The sequence below is a fragment of the Anopheles merus genome, chromosome 2R (assembly GCF_017562075.2).
Source record: "Anopheles merus strain MAF chromosome 2R, AmerM5.1, whole genome shotgun sequence".
NCBI lineage: Eukaryota > Metazoa > Arthropoda > Insecta > Diptera > Culicidae > Anopheles > Anopheles merus.
In genome coordinates, this window is record NC_054082.1 from 802,501 (window position 1) to 820,941 (window position 18,441).

An 18,441-nucleotide genomic window follows, 5' to 3' on the forward strand; every position below is an offset into this window, starting at 1 on the left:
CATTTATCAACACAGCTATATTCATGAATGAACAACTTTCAAGTAGGGAATCAGCTACTTGCAAATACGTCACATTGACTTGTACAAAAGATTCCGATAGAGAATAAAAATACTAAAATATATGCTGTTTTCTTCCTGTTTCAAAAGGTTGTTCTGAATACTGCCACGCTCAGATATGTGTATAATATTCTCATTTACGAATCATTTGTCAACGTCTAACGTGAACGATCCGCAGCCATACGCATTCGATTCCTGGACCGAGAAATATTATGATTGAATTTCGGTCGAAGCCATTTGGAGGATTTACGGGAAGGCTGTTAAGCTGTTTCTGTTACTATCAATCGCCCTGGAACCGGGGTACCATCTCACCATATCGCGAGTGTTTGGCATCATAAATGTATAATGGTGAAATGCTCGTTATGATACGTTCGAGCTTATTCCAGACGCATCGTGTATCAATTTTTCTTCCTTCCGGGAGCACATTTATCAGCGCGCACGATGAAAACGAAAGCAATGGTGTACTAGGGAGGGAGATGGCAAAGGGCCAGGATGTCACATTCCCGTTGGCATTCATAAAACATATCCAGCACTCCCTGACGTATTTTTCGGCACTTCTTAACCATTGATGTATCTTCCCTTATGCTACGGTCGGCCGGAATTGAGGGTTGCCGCTGGAATTGAGCAGTCGCTGCTCTTTCTCTCTCTCAATCATCAATTCATCCATTGTAAAGTAAGCGCTTCCGATGGGTAGTTCCTGCTTTGTGATGGAGTTTTCACGAAGAAAGAAAAAAAATGCAATAAATAAAAGCACGTCTATGGGATGGGGCATGAAGCAGCAGGTAGGATGAACATTGCCTACAATCGACGCTGATCTGGGATTGTTCACGTTCGTCAGGACAAGTGACAGTTATGACTTAGTAATGTGACCGAATGCTGTGCAATCGGGAACAGGCATATTGCGTATTTTTGAGGATTGATGGATAAAACGCGTTCGTAATAATGCGCTGCTCAGGATGGTGGCAGCTATTGACGATGCAAAAATGGGAATTGAAGTCAGCTGCAGTGCATTTTCATGTATTTGGAATTTTTGGAATGATTTGCATTATAACATAAATCATTGAGCGTTCGTTAGATTTGTATGGATTTAAAGTGAATCTAGGAGTCAGTATGACAGATAGTCAATGCTTTTTACTTGAAATGAAATATTATTGAACAATCCAAATAAGCTTCAAATGCAGCTTAGTAAAGACTAACCAAGAGCCTGCTTGTACCTGGTGATGGCCATACATCAACAGCCGTAATCGATCGCGGGATCATGTTCACCGATGAACTTTTGCGATCGAACGACGTCATCAGCGTTAAATCTTTTGTATTTCCAGCAACTTCTCCACCTCCGCCCATCGCCGTAGTAAACAAACGCAGTCAAGCAGTTTGCATAATACACCCATCGTCTGGGCAGCGTCAGCCTTGCACTTGCTGCATCTCAGGCACCTGGTGCAACGGTTCCACAATCCGCACGTCTCTGGGTGGCAATTGATGGCTTTAAGAGAAAACAGCACCAATACCAACGAGCGATTTCGCTTTCGCGACGCCAGCCGCATTGCGATCGACGCTGCAGTTGCATTCGCTGCATTCAGTCAACGCACGACAGTCCGCGGAGTAGCTTACCGGTTACGTACCGTGTGTGAAGTCAATGATTATACGCATATAATACAGGTGTGAAACGAATTGGTGCACGAATTTTCGTTGAAGTTCACATTTGAACGATAACACGTGTAGATATCGAGGTGCAAAGATTAGTGCAAACGGTGTCCCAGGAGTGTCTTAGAACGCCGTCAGCCTGTACGACCACACAATGCGTTGCTACGCAACGATCACCACGGTGGCTTCGGTAATAGTGGGACTTTTGGCTCTAGCAAAAACAGGTTAGTCATTCAAGGTAACCCATTTCTGGCAGCGCGATCATGATCGCAAGTGAACGTAAACGAAGACAGATTGGGGGTTGCACTTACCATCTTTTTTGCTTTTGTTGCTAAACTACCTTTTCAAGGATATGGCCTCGATTGTGACTTCTGTTACGGCGATGAAGATTGTTCGCTGGGATTGGAGGTGCCCGTGGTAGAGTGCGACGAGGAATCGGTTCAGCTGACCAACAGCAGTTTGGCCAGCTTCATCCGACCGCTGAGCACTGCGCTGCCCACGAAACATAATCACTACGAGTGCATCCACGTGCGTGCTACATCTGTGAGTGGCCACGTGTTCCTGTTTACCCGAGGCTGTGTCCATCAGTTGGAGGGAGGAAGACACTTTTGCTCCCTACCACATGCGGCGTTTCAGGGATCGCTCGAGTGCGTTGCCTGCGTTGGAGATCGATGCAACAACGTTCCCGTACTGCAGGAAGGATCCGCTGCCATGACCAGGAGAAGTTCGTTGATCTCTCTCGCCGTCTGTTCGTTACTTGCAGTTTCGCTTTCCACATTAGCAGCACCGTACAGCTGATGGATAATGAGAATAAAAAAGCTTTAGGCGGGCTGTAGCTTACTACAATTAAAGTGCATATGGGAGTGTGTTTGTGATTCGTGTCTGATTGGTGTGCGATCGCGCAATAGCTCGTTGGACCAGGTGATGAAGTGTGTGTTTGTGTGCGAAATACTGTTTCGATGGTGTGATTGCGACCCGTGCATAATGGCGCTCTAATAACTGCACGTCACTCTGCAAGGGACCTCTCGAAGCGCTAAGGGTCAATCGCGATTGAGAAATGAATGTTAAGGGCTGCTGGGGCGGACCTGGTGGTTCGTGCTCAATTATGTCGTGTCTTACACTTGAACTTTGCCAATTAGTTTGCGCTTTGCGTAAGAACTGCACCGCGAGATTAGTCCCGCGAGCTTGCTGGTCCGGTGGCGTGGCGCAAAGAAGGGTGCCCTTTTGGCCCGACACACACACACTCACTCTCTCACACGGCCAGACGGCTTTCGACGGCTGTCGTTGGCGGTTGGAGCGTACGTTCAATCGACGCGTTACTCTTGGTGACGCACTTCATCCGCACCCAATCTGCCACCTTGCCTCGAAAGACGTGGGTCTGCTCGATCAATAAACATATAATTAAATTCAATCAAAACAATGCAGCTTAAAACAGTGTGCCCGGGCAAAGGGGGGGGGGGGGGGGGGGAATAAACGTCAACCGTTTGAACCGGTTCTTGAGTGCGGCACAGGCTCCGGTTTTGAGTGCCGGCGGAATGTGAATGTGTGGGACGTACGAGGACCTTCAACGAACGAACGAACGGCACCCTTTGGGGAGGAGACAGCACCTAACTATAATGATGATGAGGATGGTGGTGGTGTTGAAATCTGCGTGATTTCGCCATCGACGACACCGGAAGCAAGCGACGCTCCGCGGTCGACCAGCAGCAGTCGGGTGAAGTTTCTTCAATATGAGAGTGTCAGTAGTTTCGGCAACTTGGACGGAGCCAACGCAAAAGGATTGACGTTCGAGTTTGCGTTTGGTTTTTGGGGAGGTTTTGTTTGTATTTATTAAACAAATATCGCATTCATAAATCAAATCTCGCACATCCAGGCGTCGTCCGTTTTTCTTCGTGCGAGTACACTTAAGCCCCTTCAAGGCGCCAGGGGTGGCTCCGCTTCGTCCCGTTCTGTGGACACTCCTGTCAGCGCTAGCGGTGGTAAGCATAAGTTAGTCATCGTCATACCGTCTTCGCGTGCGTCTTTGCGGTTGTTTCGATCCTCTCTAAACACGGGCAGCAGCAGCACCTTCGGCGTGCCCTTATTGCCTTGCTGGGCGCGTAGTCGTCGGGCGGAGCAAAGTTCATCAGCACTCGACGTCTTTCACGTTTTGATAAAGAAGTAATTTAAATATTCTATAAATTCGCTCAATTCATTTTGCCGACACGTACACGCTTCTCGGGGACATACGCGAGCCGCGCCATAATCATCACACGTCATCAGCAGTATCGTCGTCTAATTCACGAACACTCCCCTTACCACGGGGCATTAGGCAAGTGGCACAGAAGCGTTGCGTGTTTGGTGCGAGATTGTGCGAGAAGGTGCTTTGAACAGGCTGTGTTCTTTGAGTATGGGAATAATTTCTTATTAAACTTTGCACTAATATTACGTGCGAATCGAGCCATAAGGACAAACTTACACAGTTGATGGCTCGCGATGGACTTCGGCTTTATCTTTTATTTCCTAATTTCTATTCATTTCATTCCTTTTCGATGGGAGCTATTATTTCCGTCTTTTAATTGCGGAGGACAGTTGTGATTGTAGGAACTTGAGCACAATTTATTACCACTCAGTATCAGAAAGAACGAGGTGGTCCCCATGGTCCTTCTTACACTGTTCCAAAACACACCATATGCACCGCCATCCCCCCGCATCGATAACTATCTTCTTGTCGATACTTGACTCAAGAAGTGTTGTTGCTGACGTTACACGCCTGCCTTGACATCGTGTCGTGTGAGCGGGCTCACTTAAATTATGTGGCGGAATGTGGGACCACCACTTGTTCACGGGATACGCTCTAATCGGATGATGGCACTTGCGAATCCGATCAAACGCAACGCCTCCCGAAAAGGGAGTTTCCGGCCTGCGTATCCGGGGAGAAAGAATCATTGCCCACTCATCAGCAGGGCAAGGCAGGACGGCGAACCGGCATCCGGACATCCTGAATTCATCCTTTGCAATTTTGGAGGATATTCATCTTCCCGAAATAGCAAACCATGTCCGATAGAACAGGGCCCGCGGGTGCGCTGCGATCCGGTGCGGGAAGCGGGAACATCCTGTTCTGATTTATGACTTGGGGGTTTCTAAGAATAACTTCATCAACCGTTACGCTCTGCTCTCGAAGGAGTCGTTCCCTCGACTGGCGTGGCATCGCTGATCGCACACGGGGCACGTCTTGTGCGAACGCGTGTTCAGCCGCGTGGAGCCCTTGAGCGTGCGGATGGCAGAGCACGGAAGCTGAAGCAGCTCCAAATCGCCAGACATTGACTGGAAGCGACGCTGTTCCATCGCTGGTACGGGTTGTTCGCACGGGTTGTGTTGATTCGTAATAATAATAAGTAATTATTTATGCCTCAATAGAAAATCACGAATCACACGAACGGCGCCTTTCGAGAGGTAAGAAGGCTATCGTTCTCTCCAATGCTCCACTCCGCGAAGGCGCAGCAGTGGATGTGGTGAGCAGAGGGAAGACTGTGTGCGTGTGAGTGAGTGTGTGGCTCCGATGCTTCTTCTAAGCGGAAGGGTTTTGTTGATGTTAGAATGCCATCGGGAAATTGGCACAAACAAAGACTGACATACACCTCCTTCCCACGGCGTGGAAATCTAGCATCCTTTCTTCCCTTTACTTTCTCGGTATCTCTGAACAGGTCTCTGAACTGTCAAAAGTAAAGTACCACGTGTTTGGTGTCGAGGATTCGGGAGGACGTGTGTGTGTGTATTGTTTCTCCGTACGTTCCGAAAATGTTTTCGAACGTTGATGATAATTAATTCCGACGCTATTTGTACGGACTCGTGTGCGTTTAATTTTGACAAGCGGCTGAGTTTTGCGCCGAGCGGACGGTGGATAAACAAATGAATTCTAAATTCGGGATGAGAGATGGAGCAGATTTTGTGCACAAAGCGAGACAGCAATGATTATTTCGATGATTGATGAAAATACCTTACCGTGTGTATTGAGATAACGGGGGTACTCCTACTTCAGAAGTACCTGCCTGTAGTGAGAATGGTCCCGCGTTGCTGAGTGCGTCCTACGAAAGTGTTTCGCGATGGTTAATAGCATCGGTAAAGGCTAATGGAAGTATGAATCAAATCAATTGTTCGCCCAACGGCAGACAGGGAAGTCTTTAAAACCACGATTGCTTCGAGATTGCTTTCTCGGACTGGCCGTGAGGGATGGTTACCACCGGACCCCACGGCCCCACCGCCCACCGGAGCAAATGCCGGAAACGATTTATATCTTATAAGACGCATCCGAAGCAACCGTGTGGTTAAGAGCCTAGCCGCACGAGAGAAGCCGGTGGGGGAGATGAATGCTGCCGCATGTCTGCATCGAGTCGAAGTGATTTGTACCTCCTCGATGTTTCGGGGGGTTGGGTTCGTTGGTTCTCCAGATCGGACTGGGCTGGGACTGTCTTGGGAAATCTTTTGCGCCTTTCACAGCATGAACACCTAGACCAAGCCAATGCCAAGACGAATTGGTGTAAAATCTTGGATGTATGTCTTGTGCGAAGAATAAACAACCCGAGCGCCCGGTGGTTGGGCTGATATGTGAAAAGTTGGAAGAAGCGTATAAATTTCCCTCCGACCGCTCGTTTGTAGCTGCAGCGAACGGTACGGCGTCGAACGACGTTTCGAACGGTGTCCTTCCTGGTCCTGTTGCTGTGCTGCCACAGGACAACAGGCGTCTCACCCTCTCTACTCACCGCTACGTAGCTACGGAGACGCTTGGTTGGAAGTGTTACGATCGAGACGAAGTAGGCGAAACGAGCGAAAGAGGTGAGAATCGCGCAGGATGTTAGGATAGTGTGGGAACGCGGCGGCGGTAAAGAGTTACACACGGCCCAGCACCTGGACCACTGGGCTAGATTGCTAAGACCGAAACCACATTATATTATTAAAGTTGTTTATGTTTCTTATAATATCAAATTAAGAGTTGGAGATTAGTTAAGATAAAGCGCATATAAATTACGATAGACTTAAATTGATTTTTGCTCCGGTAGAGCGAATGGTATTCCGCGTACTAGAACCGGAATGGGCTGCACTGGTGGGTGCGGGATGTGATGTTAGCACCTACGGAGGGTCCCGTACCCGGCTCGTGCACACCAAGTGGAGGCGGTGGGCCGGCTTGCCGGGTGGAAACAGGAGACGATCTGTTTGAGTTGAGCTCGCTCGCACCCGTTGTTGTTGGCGCGCGAGCGCACGTTTACGCTGGGTAACAACGAGCGAGGCCGCGGAAAGTTTTGTCTATGCGGCGTGTCTAATGTTACACCAGAGGTGAGTTATAGTGGCTGCGGTGGTAGGAACTTGTGCCACTTCCTGCCAGGATGCGTGATGCCGGCTGGCAGGGCACCGGGCAGCATGAACGTTCGATTGGAAGGATCGAGTTTCCTTATCCTTCTGGCCGGTTTGCTGCCGGTCGCGCGCCCGCTGTTTGCCTTTGTTTGGCTAATTAATTATTTTAATTATTAATATGAATTCGACGCTACCCATAGCGCCCATACCTTGATGAACCTTCGGCGTAGTTTTTGGGCGAGCAGCGGTACGTTGACTTTGTTTATCCGAACGGGTGGAGGAAAGTAAAGTGTCAGACAGTCACTTAGAGCGCCGCACACGTAAGATCACGTAAGATATTTCCAATTTTCGTGCCCTCTCCATCAAGCCAAGTGTTGATTGACGGCGGAGACCGGTTACGGACGGTGGCGCCGCGTAGGTTCAGGCGCTACCCATGGTGCGTATGTTTGCACAGTGATAAGTTTGCGCATTGAATGTGAAAGTAATTTAAATTGATAATTCAGTGAAGTTTTCTCGAAGCAGCCGAAGCAGCATTGTGGCATTGTTGGAATGAATGATTGGTACCATCGTAGCGGGTGAAAGGTACGAGAATCGGAACCGGGCAGGCGAGTGGGCAGGAAATTCATTCATTCTGGAAAAGCATATCAAGGTTGGCAGCGAAATGAAAATCACGGCGAATCAGGTTGATTGTGGTTTGAATATTTGATTGCATAAACCGGGCGTTATAATGGTTCCAGCATTCCGCATGCAGGTGACATTAGCTGAAGGATTTTCAAACGGTCAGCATCGAAAGCGGAAGTTCAGAATGTGCTCTTTAGTGTCATATCTTGTTTGTTTGTTGCTGTTTCTCAACACCGTTACAAATGGTACGGGCCGTTCGTGCATTGCCCCAAAAGCAAGCTAAAGAGTTTCTTTCGCTTCAGGGTTTGCCAACACGTGTTTGCATTGCATCGCCCAGGGCGAGGAGCGAATGTGTGACGATGCGGCCGAGATTCTGGAGTGCAACGAGGAGCTGGCGGAGAAGTACCTTAGCTTGTTCATGCGCGTGAACGAAAATCTGGACGTCGAGGGTGTCGATAAAACGCAATTCAAGTGCTTCAAATTCTACATCCTGGGCGAGGAACAGTTCCACCTGAAGGGATGCACCTACGAGAGTCTGCCGATCTGTGACAAACTGACGGACAATATGGGTTGCTCCTCCTGTGAGGGCAAAGATTGCAACGCACAGTTCTACGAGAGCTACATCGACGACGACGATGGACGGGCGGGCACGCAGGTGTCATCGATCGGATTGATTGCCACTTGTGTGCTGATTATCGGTTTATTTCGTAGTGCCGTAGTGCGCTAGACGCACCAGTACATGGTCGCACGGAGCACGGTTAGCTCGCCGTCACAAAAGCACCTATAATGAACAGTACACTCAGCAGCACGCTGGCGGACGATCGTTGGCTGTGGTTGTTGGTTGAGCTGCTGCTGGTCTGCGAAGAGCAGTTCAAGCTGCCATTGAAATCGATCGTCGGCTGTCGGCAGATGCTCTTACTACCTGCTGTACATCCTTGCACGGCGAACGTGTCCACCTGTGAGCCTGAGAGTGATCGGGAAAGGGCCAACACTTACGATATGCCACAACAGATGCCACACGCACATACGCACACGCGCGCAACACTTACCTGTACTCCTAAAGTTCACCTTCACACAGCTGTACACTTTGGAGGAGGCCGTGAATTCGGTTGTATTTCTGTAGAACGTATTCAGCTGCTGTACCGTTTGATTGACCACGGCCGGTGTGCAGGTAACCTTGGGGATGGTCTGATTAGTACCGCAGGCCACCACTCCTATGCACAGGGGACAGTCGGCGGCTGCAGCTGTAATGGGTATCGATTTTTTGTTAATTTGAGCGTGTTACACACATCCGGACACGATTACACCTTACCGTAAGCAAAGCAAACGCTAAGCGCACCAATAAATGCAAGCAGACGGAACATTGCAAATCACCTTACTTCGGGGCTGTGTGCCTTCTATAATACTGATTGTTGGCCAGCGTGCTAGACCTATTTATCGCCGATAGCGAATCACTTGAATCAGTTAACCGGGCCATTTAGTCATCGTTTGTTTACCCTGTACCGGGCAGATAAGTGTCGTGTGCTTGAAGCAGGCGATAAAGTGACATTGTATTCGTCTGCAACTTCCACCCAGCCCACAGCCGGCTTGGTGATGTATTGATTTTGAGACTTTGAAATGAAAAGAACGATTGATTCGGCTTAGGTTCGGTTGGAATGCACGGACGGTGTGTGGTGATGCATCTTTAAACCGTACTCCCGTAGCACGTGCAAGCGGACTGTTTCTGCTTGAAGTAACTTATCTCTTCGCTCAGTTGGGCCTTGTTGACTCATCTATTCGGGCTGACATTCGCCCGAACATCAGCGAATGCTCAACCATGCACCAGTGGATCGGCAAATCGAACAACACGCACACACTTTGTACGAAAAATGTGAACCAGATGCTTTCAATTTCGGCTAACAAATCAAATTTGCCACATCAGAGAGTTAAAGTGGCAAATTGGGCGGGCCGGTGCTGGGGAATTGAAGCTGCCGGCCGTACCGTCCTGTGCGGCGCTAGCAAATCAACAAAACGGAACCGTAGGTGTCGGGATTGGTTTTCCATTGCGCAGCATATGCTAGTAGCCTGCGGGAGAATCCTGCTCTGTCCATTTGCTTCTCACATCCACGTGCTATCTGTGCCCCAAAAACCGGCTCAACTGTGCGTATGACACCGGGGTGCATGTATATGAGTGTATCAATAATAACTGCGGTTTGATCAAGAGCCCCTAAGGTTGTCTCGTTCAGATGCATGACAGACGAGCATTCTCTCTCTCTCTCTCGCGTTCTCTGGTGTGGTCGAACGGGACTCGTTCGTTTTCGCAAAACCATCACACACACACACTTTCCGAACGCATCCCCGCACTTGGGTGGGAAAGGTAAAAGAGCAAATAATTGCATATTTGAATCCAATCCGTGTGCTGGAGGCGCTGGGACGGGACGGGACATCGGACAGGGTGTGCGTTGAAAACGTTGTCATCGTTGGCTTCCGGTTGGAAAATCGGTTTGAGTGTCAATTTCCTCGCTGGCCCACACTGATGCCTCTCCACCTGTGGTGGTCTGTGTTTTCCTTTTCCATCGGTAGCGTAGGGGGTCGTCGGTTGCGGTTGCATTGCCATGTACGGGTTCTGCTGTGGAGGGTGTCGAGTGTGTTTGGTTTTGCCATCGGCCATCAAATATGTAACATGCAGCACCGAGCAGAGCCCCACAGAGACCGTTCGACACTGCACAACGGCCATTACCGGGGCCGGCACGCTCGCCGGCGACGAGATTGGGATCGGGTTATTGTATTCGATGGTTATATGCATATTTTACGATCCATTCCCCATGTTTCCCCGAAGCTGTGCTGACCGATGACATCGGCATCGAATACCGACACCGACACCGATGGTGGGATGAAGTGGTTTTTATGCCGATTTTCAGGGGATTTTTTTTACTCCCGCAGGTTCCATGGTGCAGGGATTTGCATTTGCATAGATGAAGAGCCGTGTTTGAGCGATGGTGGTGATGGGGTGTTTGAACGCACAAAACCAAACAACAACAAAAAAGCTTCAATCTGTTGCTGTATTTTTTGCGGCATCATAAACGATTCCGTTTCCACCGTCGGATGCAGCTTGACCCCGGTTGGGAGGCTGGGAGGGGTTGGGATGGAGTGTCGAAAATTGGTGCGAACATTGGAATTGGATTTGATTGAACTGGATCTGTGCCGGTGTGGGAGAACGGGGAGAGGATAAATATTTCATCGCCGGCGAGTTGATTATGAGCGATTCGGTTTGATTTATGATGCATGATTTAAAATTAAATCACTTAATTGGTTTTTGCATATTCGATTGAGCGTGCAGAAGATGCGTCATCGTCCCAGGCGCACGTTGTTTGTCATTCTGCGGGTGTTTGCGAATGCGGAACACATAAATTGGTTGGAACGGACAGGCATGTTTACCCTTCTGACGCCCGCAATTTGTCAAACAATGCACCCAAAAAGCTGGTCAATTTGAGTTTACAAAAAGGTGATAAAATGGGCAATGATTTGGTCAGCAAATGAAGCCACACCGGCCAACCAACCGTAGCCGGAAAAACTCACATGAAAATGATGGTCGAAAATGGGAATAATTGGCCCGGGGGTTTGATGCAGATCGGACAGATAAATGCAACGAGAGTTCATAAAAGGCCACTCTGGAGGTGTGAATTGGACTGTATTGTTGGAGGGCCATAACCGGTGACTAGTGGCTGAACATGTTAGCAATGAAGTTGAGCGTTCTGTTTGTAATTACAATAGTTGTAGTAAGTGTTTGGCTGGTGATGGTAAAGTGTGGAGTGTTGTACTTAGTTTGTTTTTTTTTTCCTTTAGAACCTAAGTGTTGCTCACCATGGTCGGAAGCATGGTGACATAGATGACAGCGATGGTGATCGAGACTGGGACAAAGGATCGTCCTACTGGAATGGTCAAGCTACTACGACAACTACGCGGGTCGCCGCAGTGTCTACCATAACACCACTGCCCGGCTTTACGGTGAATCGGAATACGACGGTGACAATTCCTCCCTTTCCTTTGAACACTTCGTTTGATGTGCGGACAGGCTAGATAATATGTAGCGGTGTGAAGTGGAATAAACGCTGAAAATACTTTGGTTTCAATAGTTTTGTTTCATTAATAAGATCCGTTGAAGCGTAATAAATTGTACATTATTTGTTACTTAAAGCAATGCTTCGTTGCCGGTGTGCAAAAAAGCGCTCCGCAGCATGATCATCGCATTGGAAGCCATAACTGCCAAGGCTCTGCGCGGCTTTCGGTTGGATTGGGCTGGGTGTTATAAAAAAGGGCATAAATTAATTTACCTCTCGCCTGACACGATTTCGAGCCGGTGCAAAACCCAGCCCGAGAAGCGAAAGGTACACTGAACCGGAAGCGGTCGAGCTACCAATTCGGCTGGCAGAAAGCGCAGTAGGGCGAGCTATCTGACTTTATGAACTGCAGCCGCGGTCACGGGCAAAAGGTGGCGAATTAAGTTCTGTTTTAATTTTTAGTAACTCTTTCGAGTGGGTGAGGAATTTCTTAAATCTTTTACGGGCTAGAGTGTGGGCTCGCTGGCAGCAAACCCGAGGAAGCCGAGATTCGTTCGTTCGCGAGCCTCGTGTTCGATGGAGGATGGCGGTGAGGTGAGGTGCCGGAGGGATACCACGAAGCCGAAAAAGAGAGCGCAATACATTACCATATAATTCACAATTATCATTTGGTGGTAGTAGCTAATTGTGGTTTATGTGTGTAAAGTGACGTTGCGATGCGAACGGTGAACGTTGGCGAAGCCGGAAGTGGTTCCGCTAAAAGACCTTCCATAAACATCGGCTCAAGCCATCATCGGTAGGCTCCGGTAGGTTCGGGGAAGGATACGGGAGCTTCCGGGACGGAAAAAGATGAAGGGTAAAAGCGTGGCAATCACATTTTTATTCGCGGCATGTCCTGTTGGTGGCTCCTTTGCATCTTCACACTGAGCAGGAGCCGCTGCCGTTGAAATGCTCACGGAACGGGGCCGTTTATACGGTGTGTAGTTGCCACGGAACTAGAGAACCACGGGAAAGAGTTGTACATTTTATGATATTATTGTGGATTTAGGTGAATAAATTATAGCGAAAGTGGAAAGTTAATCAGAATGGGTCTCCCCTGCACTGTACTGTGGTAGCAGCCTGCATTGCCCGTTGTGCCAGATTGGACGAATGGGGGGGAATAAAGGCAAAAAACAAAAAAAATCTGTTGAAATGAAAAGAGCACGAATTGTGGGGAAGAAATAATAGGGTGACATAGTTGAGCGCAGGGCATAAAAATTAGCAACAGCTGAAAACTAAACTAACACATGCAGTTCGCGATAAGGCCAAAGGTGACAATAGCCACATAATGAATTGCACTAAAACAGTGCAAGAGTTGTACCTGGCATCGGCAGAAAAGGGCGCACCAAAGGTGGTGAAGTTGCACTGGGTTTTGCATAGCCGGCGAACAGGTGAACCAGCAACGAGCGAATAAGATAATGAAGATGTATGAGGCTTTTAATTTAAACAATATAGCTTTAACACTTACTGGTTTTATTTAGTGCAAAGAGGGAGAGAGAGAGAGAAAAAAACTGCAACAAAAGAGATGGGGAGTATAAGACGCTTTACTGAATGATGTAAAACAAAGTGACGGTCGATCGTGTTCGCTGGACGAAGTGTAGTTGCGTGCGGGAGCTGTAAGGGCACGCCGTGAACTTGTATCGTTCAAGTTCAATGACCAGCCGCGCGCGGCAGTGGAAGAAGTCGTAGAAAAAAAAAAAAACTGGTTAACTTCTACTGCGTTGTCTATCTGTTTTGGCATAATTAGCAAACCCAGAAGTAGCAATAAAAGCCTTGTTGTATCCGCCTCCCAACGTGATGAGTTTGCAGTACATGGAATCAATTTAACGGCTGCATGAAACGCCAAGAATGTACGTTGCAAGATCCATCAGCGCAACCAGTTCAGACAAAGAAACGGTAAAGGAACAATCGGATTCGATTGTCAATTGACTTTAGTGTGGTGTGGATCGGCGAAGGCTTCAGTTCGGTTCGGTGCTCTGGATCGTCAAGGTATACTTAGCAGTTGTTCTACTGTGTGCTACGGAGTGATAGTGAACAATATCATTATGAATTTATTCACCAAACCACAAAATGGTTCTGATTGCTGTAGTATCATTTTTCAAGTGATTTGCAATTGAGCCGTCCTCTGCTATGCTAATAGATTCCCTACAAATCAATCAAACGTCGTTAACCCGATTTCTTGCTTGGGCTTTGCATAAAATTCCTTCAAATGACTGATTCGCCGTACAGTGAGGGTCGGCAGAGGCGAGTAAAAAGGCCAACATCATCCACCCACTTAGGAATATTATTTATGACTTGCGAAAAAGCAAAAAAAAAAAAAAGACAGAATCCCTGAACATCCTCTGGCAGCAAATGATAGCCGGTAGCCGGGATTGAGTGTGGTAGTTGGTGTGTCTCAACTCGAAGAGAGCCATCATACAAAGCAAAGATGACCTTTATGGTTTGAGCAAAGTGGGCGGACGAAATCAGAGCGGTCGAATAAAAGGAATCAAATTCTTCGGTTCGGTGTGAGTGAATCCGAAAAAAAAAATGGAAACGAAAACTGAAGGATCCAGTCCCATCAATAGAGCCACACGGCACATCATAGTGGAGGGTGCATTTACAATGAGGCCATCGTGTAAAATCTGAATAGGAGATTAGGTACGGTCGTGTAACATCTTTGCCACAGTTTTCGAGAGGGTCCTCCTCCGGTCGCCAACGCACCGTGTTTTGTTTGCTTGCGGAAGCGAAGTCGTTACCGATGGTCGACGAGTGTGTTCGAAGAGGTCGCCCGGGACAGATGATCCTGGATGCCGCACTGGATGGACAGACGGTTGACTGGCAAATCGAGCAGGAACCAAGAAGTCAAGAAGGGCCGCATTATTTATGACGGCAACGAACGGTCAGTGGGGCCAGTAGTGGGCCACGGGAACGATGGGCGGCGACGGGTAGGAGGGCATACCGGGCGGAGGGGAGGGTTTAAAAAAGTTCTCGTGAGAGAAAAGATCAAATCAATTCAATTTGTTACCATGTTCTGAAGATTGTTGATTCCAGCTTGATTGCGTAGCCACGGTGGAATGTTGAATGGAGGTTCGTTTGGGATGGTTTCGGATTTGTTTGGATTGCTTGCTTATTCTTCTTCTTCGTTCTCTTCTTCTTCGCCCGTGCTAGCAGACGACCGTGTCAGGACCGCTTTGCCGGACGAACCCCGGGGCAGGACGAATAAAAATTTAACGAGGGGAAATTGATATTTGTCTAGCCCATAAATTGCTGCCATTTTTTTTTGGGAATAAATTTTATAGCTTATTACGTCCAATTTGTAGCATCGGGAATTGAAATGAGGCATGATTCGGTACGGCTTTGGGTCATTGCAGATGAGTTCAGTAATTCGTGCGCTTATGCTAATGGTGGCACTGCTGGCTGGGGCATCGCTGGCGATCCAATGCCCACCGGAGGATACGCCGGCAGAAGGTGGGCCACGGCGAGTGATTCTCGACCTGGACGGAGGTGGCGATGATGCTTGGGCACTGGTGATGCTGCTGTCCAACGAGGCACAGTACAACATTTGCGTGCAGGCCGTCACTTGCTCGCACGGCAATGCTCGCGTGTCGGACGTGCTGGTGAATGTGCTGCGCATACTCGATAGTATGGATCGGCTAGATGTGCCGGTGTACGTTGGAGCCAGTGAGCCACTCATTACGCCCGGTCCGAACCGAAACACTTCTCACTATTTCTGGGGCAACAATGGCTTTGGAGATGTAGAGTTTGACAGCCCATTCGCGGTGGACTCGTTGGTGTCGCTGCATGCAGTGGAGGCGATGAACGAACTGTTTGAAAAGGTAGGACTACAAAGCAGAAGCAGAAGAGCTGCCAGGAGCGATAATATTGGTTCCATTGTCTTTTTAGTATCCCAACCAGATAACATTGCTCGCTGTGGGACCTCTGACGAATGTAGCGCTGCTGTACAAAATGTACCCAGAGACGAGGGATAAAATCGGTGACTTGTACATTCTGGGTGGAAACCGTCACGGTGTGGGCAATACGGCACTGGCCGCCGAGTTTAACTTCTTTCGCGATCCAGAAGCAGCCCATATTGTGCTGAACAACTCGCCCAAGATCGTGCGCGTGTTTCCGTGGGAAACGGTCCTGCTGCAGACGTTTACCACCAGATGGCGCTTCGAGACGTTCAAGCACACGACGAACCCTGCCGTAGAGCTGCTGAACCAGGTGGAATATGTAGTGTACGCGCGGGAGGAAATATGGACCCCGTGTGATATGTATGTTGCGGCGATCTTCCTGAACAGCAGCATTCTCCGGACGGTGAAGACGTATCGCGCCGAGGTAGAGCTGACGGGCAGGGTGACCAGAGGAATGATGGCCATACTGCATCACGTGAAAGACAGCAGTCAGCACAATGTGGCCGTCATAGATGAGATTGATACGGAAGAAGTGCAGCGCATGTTGGTCGCATTAAACCACAAGTAGCAGCTGTAACGTTTGTTGTAGCAAGACGCTGCTAGCGACAGGATGTGCAACCATGTAGCGCAAAAAGAAGCATCCATTCGTATCATTTTTATGTGCGATGAATAAATTGTACCAGCTACTAATTAAATGATTTACCATCCGGAACGGTAGCATGCGAGTGAATTGTGTATGCGCTAGTGGATTCTTTTCAATTTGTCGCAGCGTCGCTACACAACCCAACATTCGTTGGATTATCACACTGAACGCTTGTTAGCCGGAGGTTTGCATTTGCTGTGTGTATGCGCGAAATAGTTACCTTATGTCCTGCAGCTACAAAAATGCACCAGCTATCTGGTCGCATGCGAGCTTACCATGCGAACACGCGTTAACCACGTAAATTCTTTCATATCATCGAGGTATTGTTGGTCACGAAACAAGAACCACGCGCGCGCGCGCAAAAAGCGTAAATTCGTTTTATCCTTCAGAAATGCGATGATTTACAACGGCTAGAGCTGGAGCAGGAGGAGATGATGGGACGGGGAATTTCATTCGCGCGCGTGTGTGTTGTTTGTGTTTAATATGCTTATCTAAATATAAAAATGTCAGATATGTATTATGAAATTAAAATATCCAACAGGAAGATGCATGGAAATGGTAATGAAAGGAAATGAGCGAAATCTGTGTTTAACTCCACAGGCCACAGGTTTGTGTGCGCGGGAATGCGGGCCGGTTGGGCTGGGTTGGCAATAGAAGCAACAACAAAAAGAGCACCGGACAAAATGCAAAAGCCATCACGCATCCGAGATTCCGTAATATGAGTAATTCCGTATGTGGTACCGGAAGTGGAGCGAAAACAAAAATTATATCAGCATAAACAGCAAAAAAAGGGAAGAACAAACGCAGTCTCAGAACGAACGCAGCAGAGGAAAATGCATGCATGAGTACCAAAAGAACCGACGGTATGCGGTGGGGGGGGGGGGGAGGGGAGAAAAAAAGTGGCAAGCAGATGAATGGATTTGAGAAACGGCACCAAAAGGACTAGCTTATCTTGAGAAGAGGATCGAGCACTGCCGGGCGAGTGTTGGCTATGAATTAAATAAAAATATAAATTAAAAGTAAGGTGAGCCCGGCTCTCCGGCTGGAGGATGGGATGGCGGCGAAGGAGCAAGACAAGCATAATTATATAAAACATTATTATTGTACTCCACATGCGCTGGGGTTAGGCTATGGATGCGAGGATGCGTTCCTTTTTTTTGTGTATTTGTCTCTCCACACCGGTCGCGTTCTGAAAGATGATTCCGTTGACAATAATAACGAACGAAACTAACAAAAAAAAAGGGCAAGAGAAACAGATACAACCAAGCGACAGCGACATTTGCATTGGGCAAAGGATGCCACGGTTGAGACCCAAAATGGGGAGTGCGAAACATCCCCGGAGGCCACCGAAAACCTTACGCCCTTACCGCACACGCATTCATCGCTGCAAGGGGCGCCAAAAGGCAGCACCGTCCACCGTTTATCTGTTTTGCATGTACAAAGAGGTTGTAATTTTTAAAATTCTTCTAATGTCCACCGAGTGCCAGTGCACAGTGCACAAATAATAAGGGTAGCACGTGCCCGTGTGCTTCGCTCGCAACTGCCAAGGGGACAAGGGCGAGACGGGGCGAGGGCGAGAAGCGTAAGGTTGCGGTCAACTGTTTGTGAGGCGGCGCATTTAAGCGGTACCGGCGGGTCCCGTGCTGGTAGTTTAGAAGAATAATGAAATTAAAATAAGCGTAGAGCCGCGGATTCATCACACACCACCCCCTGGACACGGGTGAATCGTAAGTGAAATTCTTCCGACCGTTACAATTATTTAAAATTGCATATGAGCAAAGTATTACAATTTTTATTAAAAGATAACAGTAACGGGCAGTGGCCGAGGATAAAGTGTGGTGGCGGAAGCGGCCATTTGGTGGATTTTTTTCTTTTGCGAAGGAGTCTTTTGCGAATTCCACCAAGCAGGTCCGTTCCATCGAGGGTGTGTGGGTGTGTGTGTGTGTGTGTGTGTGATACGTGATCGGTGTCGGGTGCATTTTTCTTCCACTTTTGAAACTCGGCACATCCTTTGAGCAGTGTTGTTTTCGGGTGAGCGATAATTTTTTCCAACCTAAAAGACGCACAAAAAGCGGGCAGTTGGAGAAGGGATCTGTTGGGGGGAGGTGTGTAAAAATAAATTAAAATTCTTGCGGTCAAAAGGGGGCCTTGGTCGTTTGAGGCCCGGCAT

General features: G+C 48.3%; 3 protein-coding genes across 4 annotated transcripts; 2 read left to right on the forward strand and 1 right to left on the reverse strand.

Annotated features, from left to right (window-relative positions):
• Positions 1-1,622: 1,622 nt before the first annotated feature.
• On the forward strand, positions 1,623-2,557 carry LOC121589003. Its single transcript, XM_041907530.1, has 2 exons — positions 1,623-1,925; positions 2,051-2,557. Exons 1-2 carry the CDS (start codon positions 1,856-1,858, stop codon positions 2,497-2,499), a joined length of 519 nt encoding a protein of 172 aa, XP_041763464.1. The 5' UTR covers positions 1,623-1,855; the 3' UTR covers positions 2,500-2,557.
• A 905-nt stretch (positions 2,558-3,462) lies between these two features.
• Positions 3,463-16,725, forward strand: LOC121590550 (pyrimidine-specific ribonucleoside hydrolase RihA-like). Of its 2 annotated transcripts, none has more exons than XM_041910327.1 (3): positions 3,463-3,680; positions 15,086-15,550; positions 15,618-16,725. In XM_041910327.1, the coding sequence occupies exons 2-3, from the start codon at positions 15,086-15,088 to the stop codon at positions 16,194-16,196; spliced, it is 1,044 nt and encodes a 347-aa protein (XP_041766261.1). In that variant the 5' UTR covers positions 3,463-3,680; the 3' UTR covers positions 16,197-16,725. The 2 variants fall into 2 exon arrangements, with proteins under 2 accessions (XP_041766261.1, XP_041766260.1); XM_041910326.1 differs by lacking the exon at positions 3,463-3,680 and adding an exon at positions 13,638-13,721.
• LOC121590551 lies at positions 8,323-9,075 on the reverse strand. The gene is made up of 3 exons (XM_041910328.1): positions 8,966-9,075; positions 8,703-8,897; positions 8,323-8,617 (listed from the first exon to the last, which is right to left on the reverse strand). Exons 1-3 carry the CDS (start codon positions 9,015-9,017, stop codon positions 8,412-8,414), a joined length of 453 nt encoding a protein of 150 aa, XP_041766262.1. The 5' UTR covers positions 9,018-9,075; the 3' UTR covers positions 8,323-8,411.
• Positions 16,726-18,441: the final 1,716 nt, after the last annotated feature.

Coding starts and splice junctions, on each gene's coding strand:
- LOC121589003 (XM_041907530.1), top strand. CDS start 1,856: ATGCGTTGCTACGCAACGATCACCACGGTGGCTTCGGTAATAGTGGGA. Junction 1,926..2,050: donor TTTGGCTCTAGCAAAAACAG/GTTAGTCATTCA, acceptor TACCTTTTCAAG/GATATGGCCTCGATTGTGAC.
- LOC121590551 (XM_041910328.1), bottom strand. CDS start 9,017: ATGTTCCGTCTGCTTGCATTTATTGGTGCGCTTAGCGTTTGCTTTGCT. Junction 8,898..8,965: donor TAGCGTTTGCTTTGCTTACG/GTAAGGTGTAAT, acceptor TACCCATTACAG/CTGCAGCCGCCGACTGTCCC. Junction 8,618..8,702: donor GGTGAACTTTAGGAGTACAG/GTAAGTGTTGCG, acceptor GATCACTCTCAG/GCTCACAGGTGGACACGTTC.
- LOC121590550 (XM_041910327.1), top strand. CDS start 15,086: ATGAGTTCAGTAATTCGTGCGCTTATGCTAATGGTGGCACTGCTGGCT. Junction 15,551..15,617: donor TGAACGAACTGTTTGAAAAG/GTAGGACTACAA, acceptor TTGTCTTTTTAG/TATCCCAACCAGATAACATT.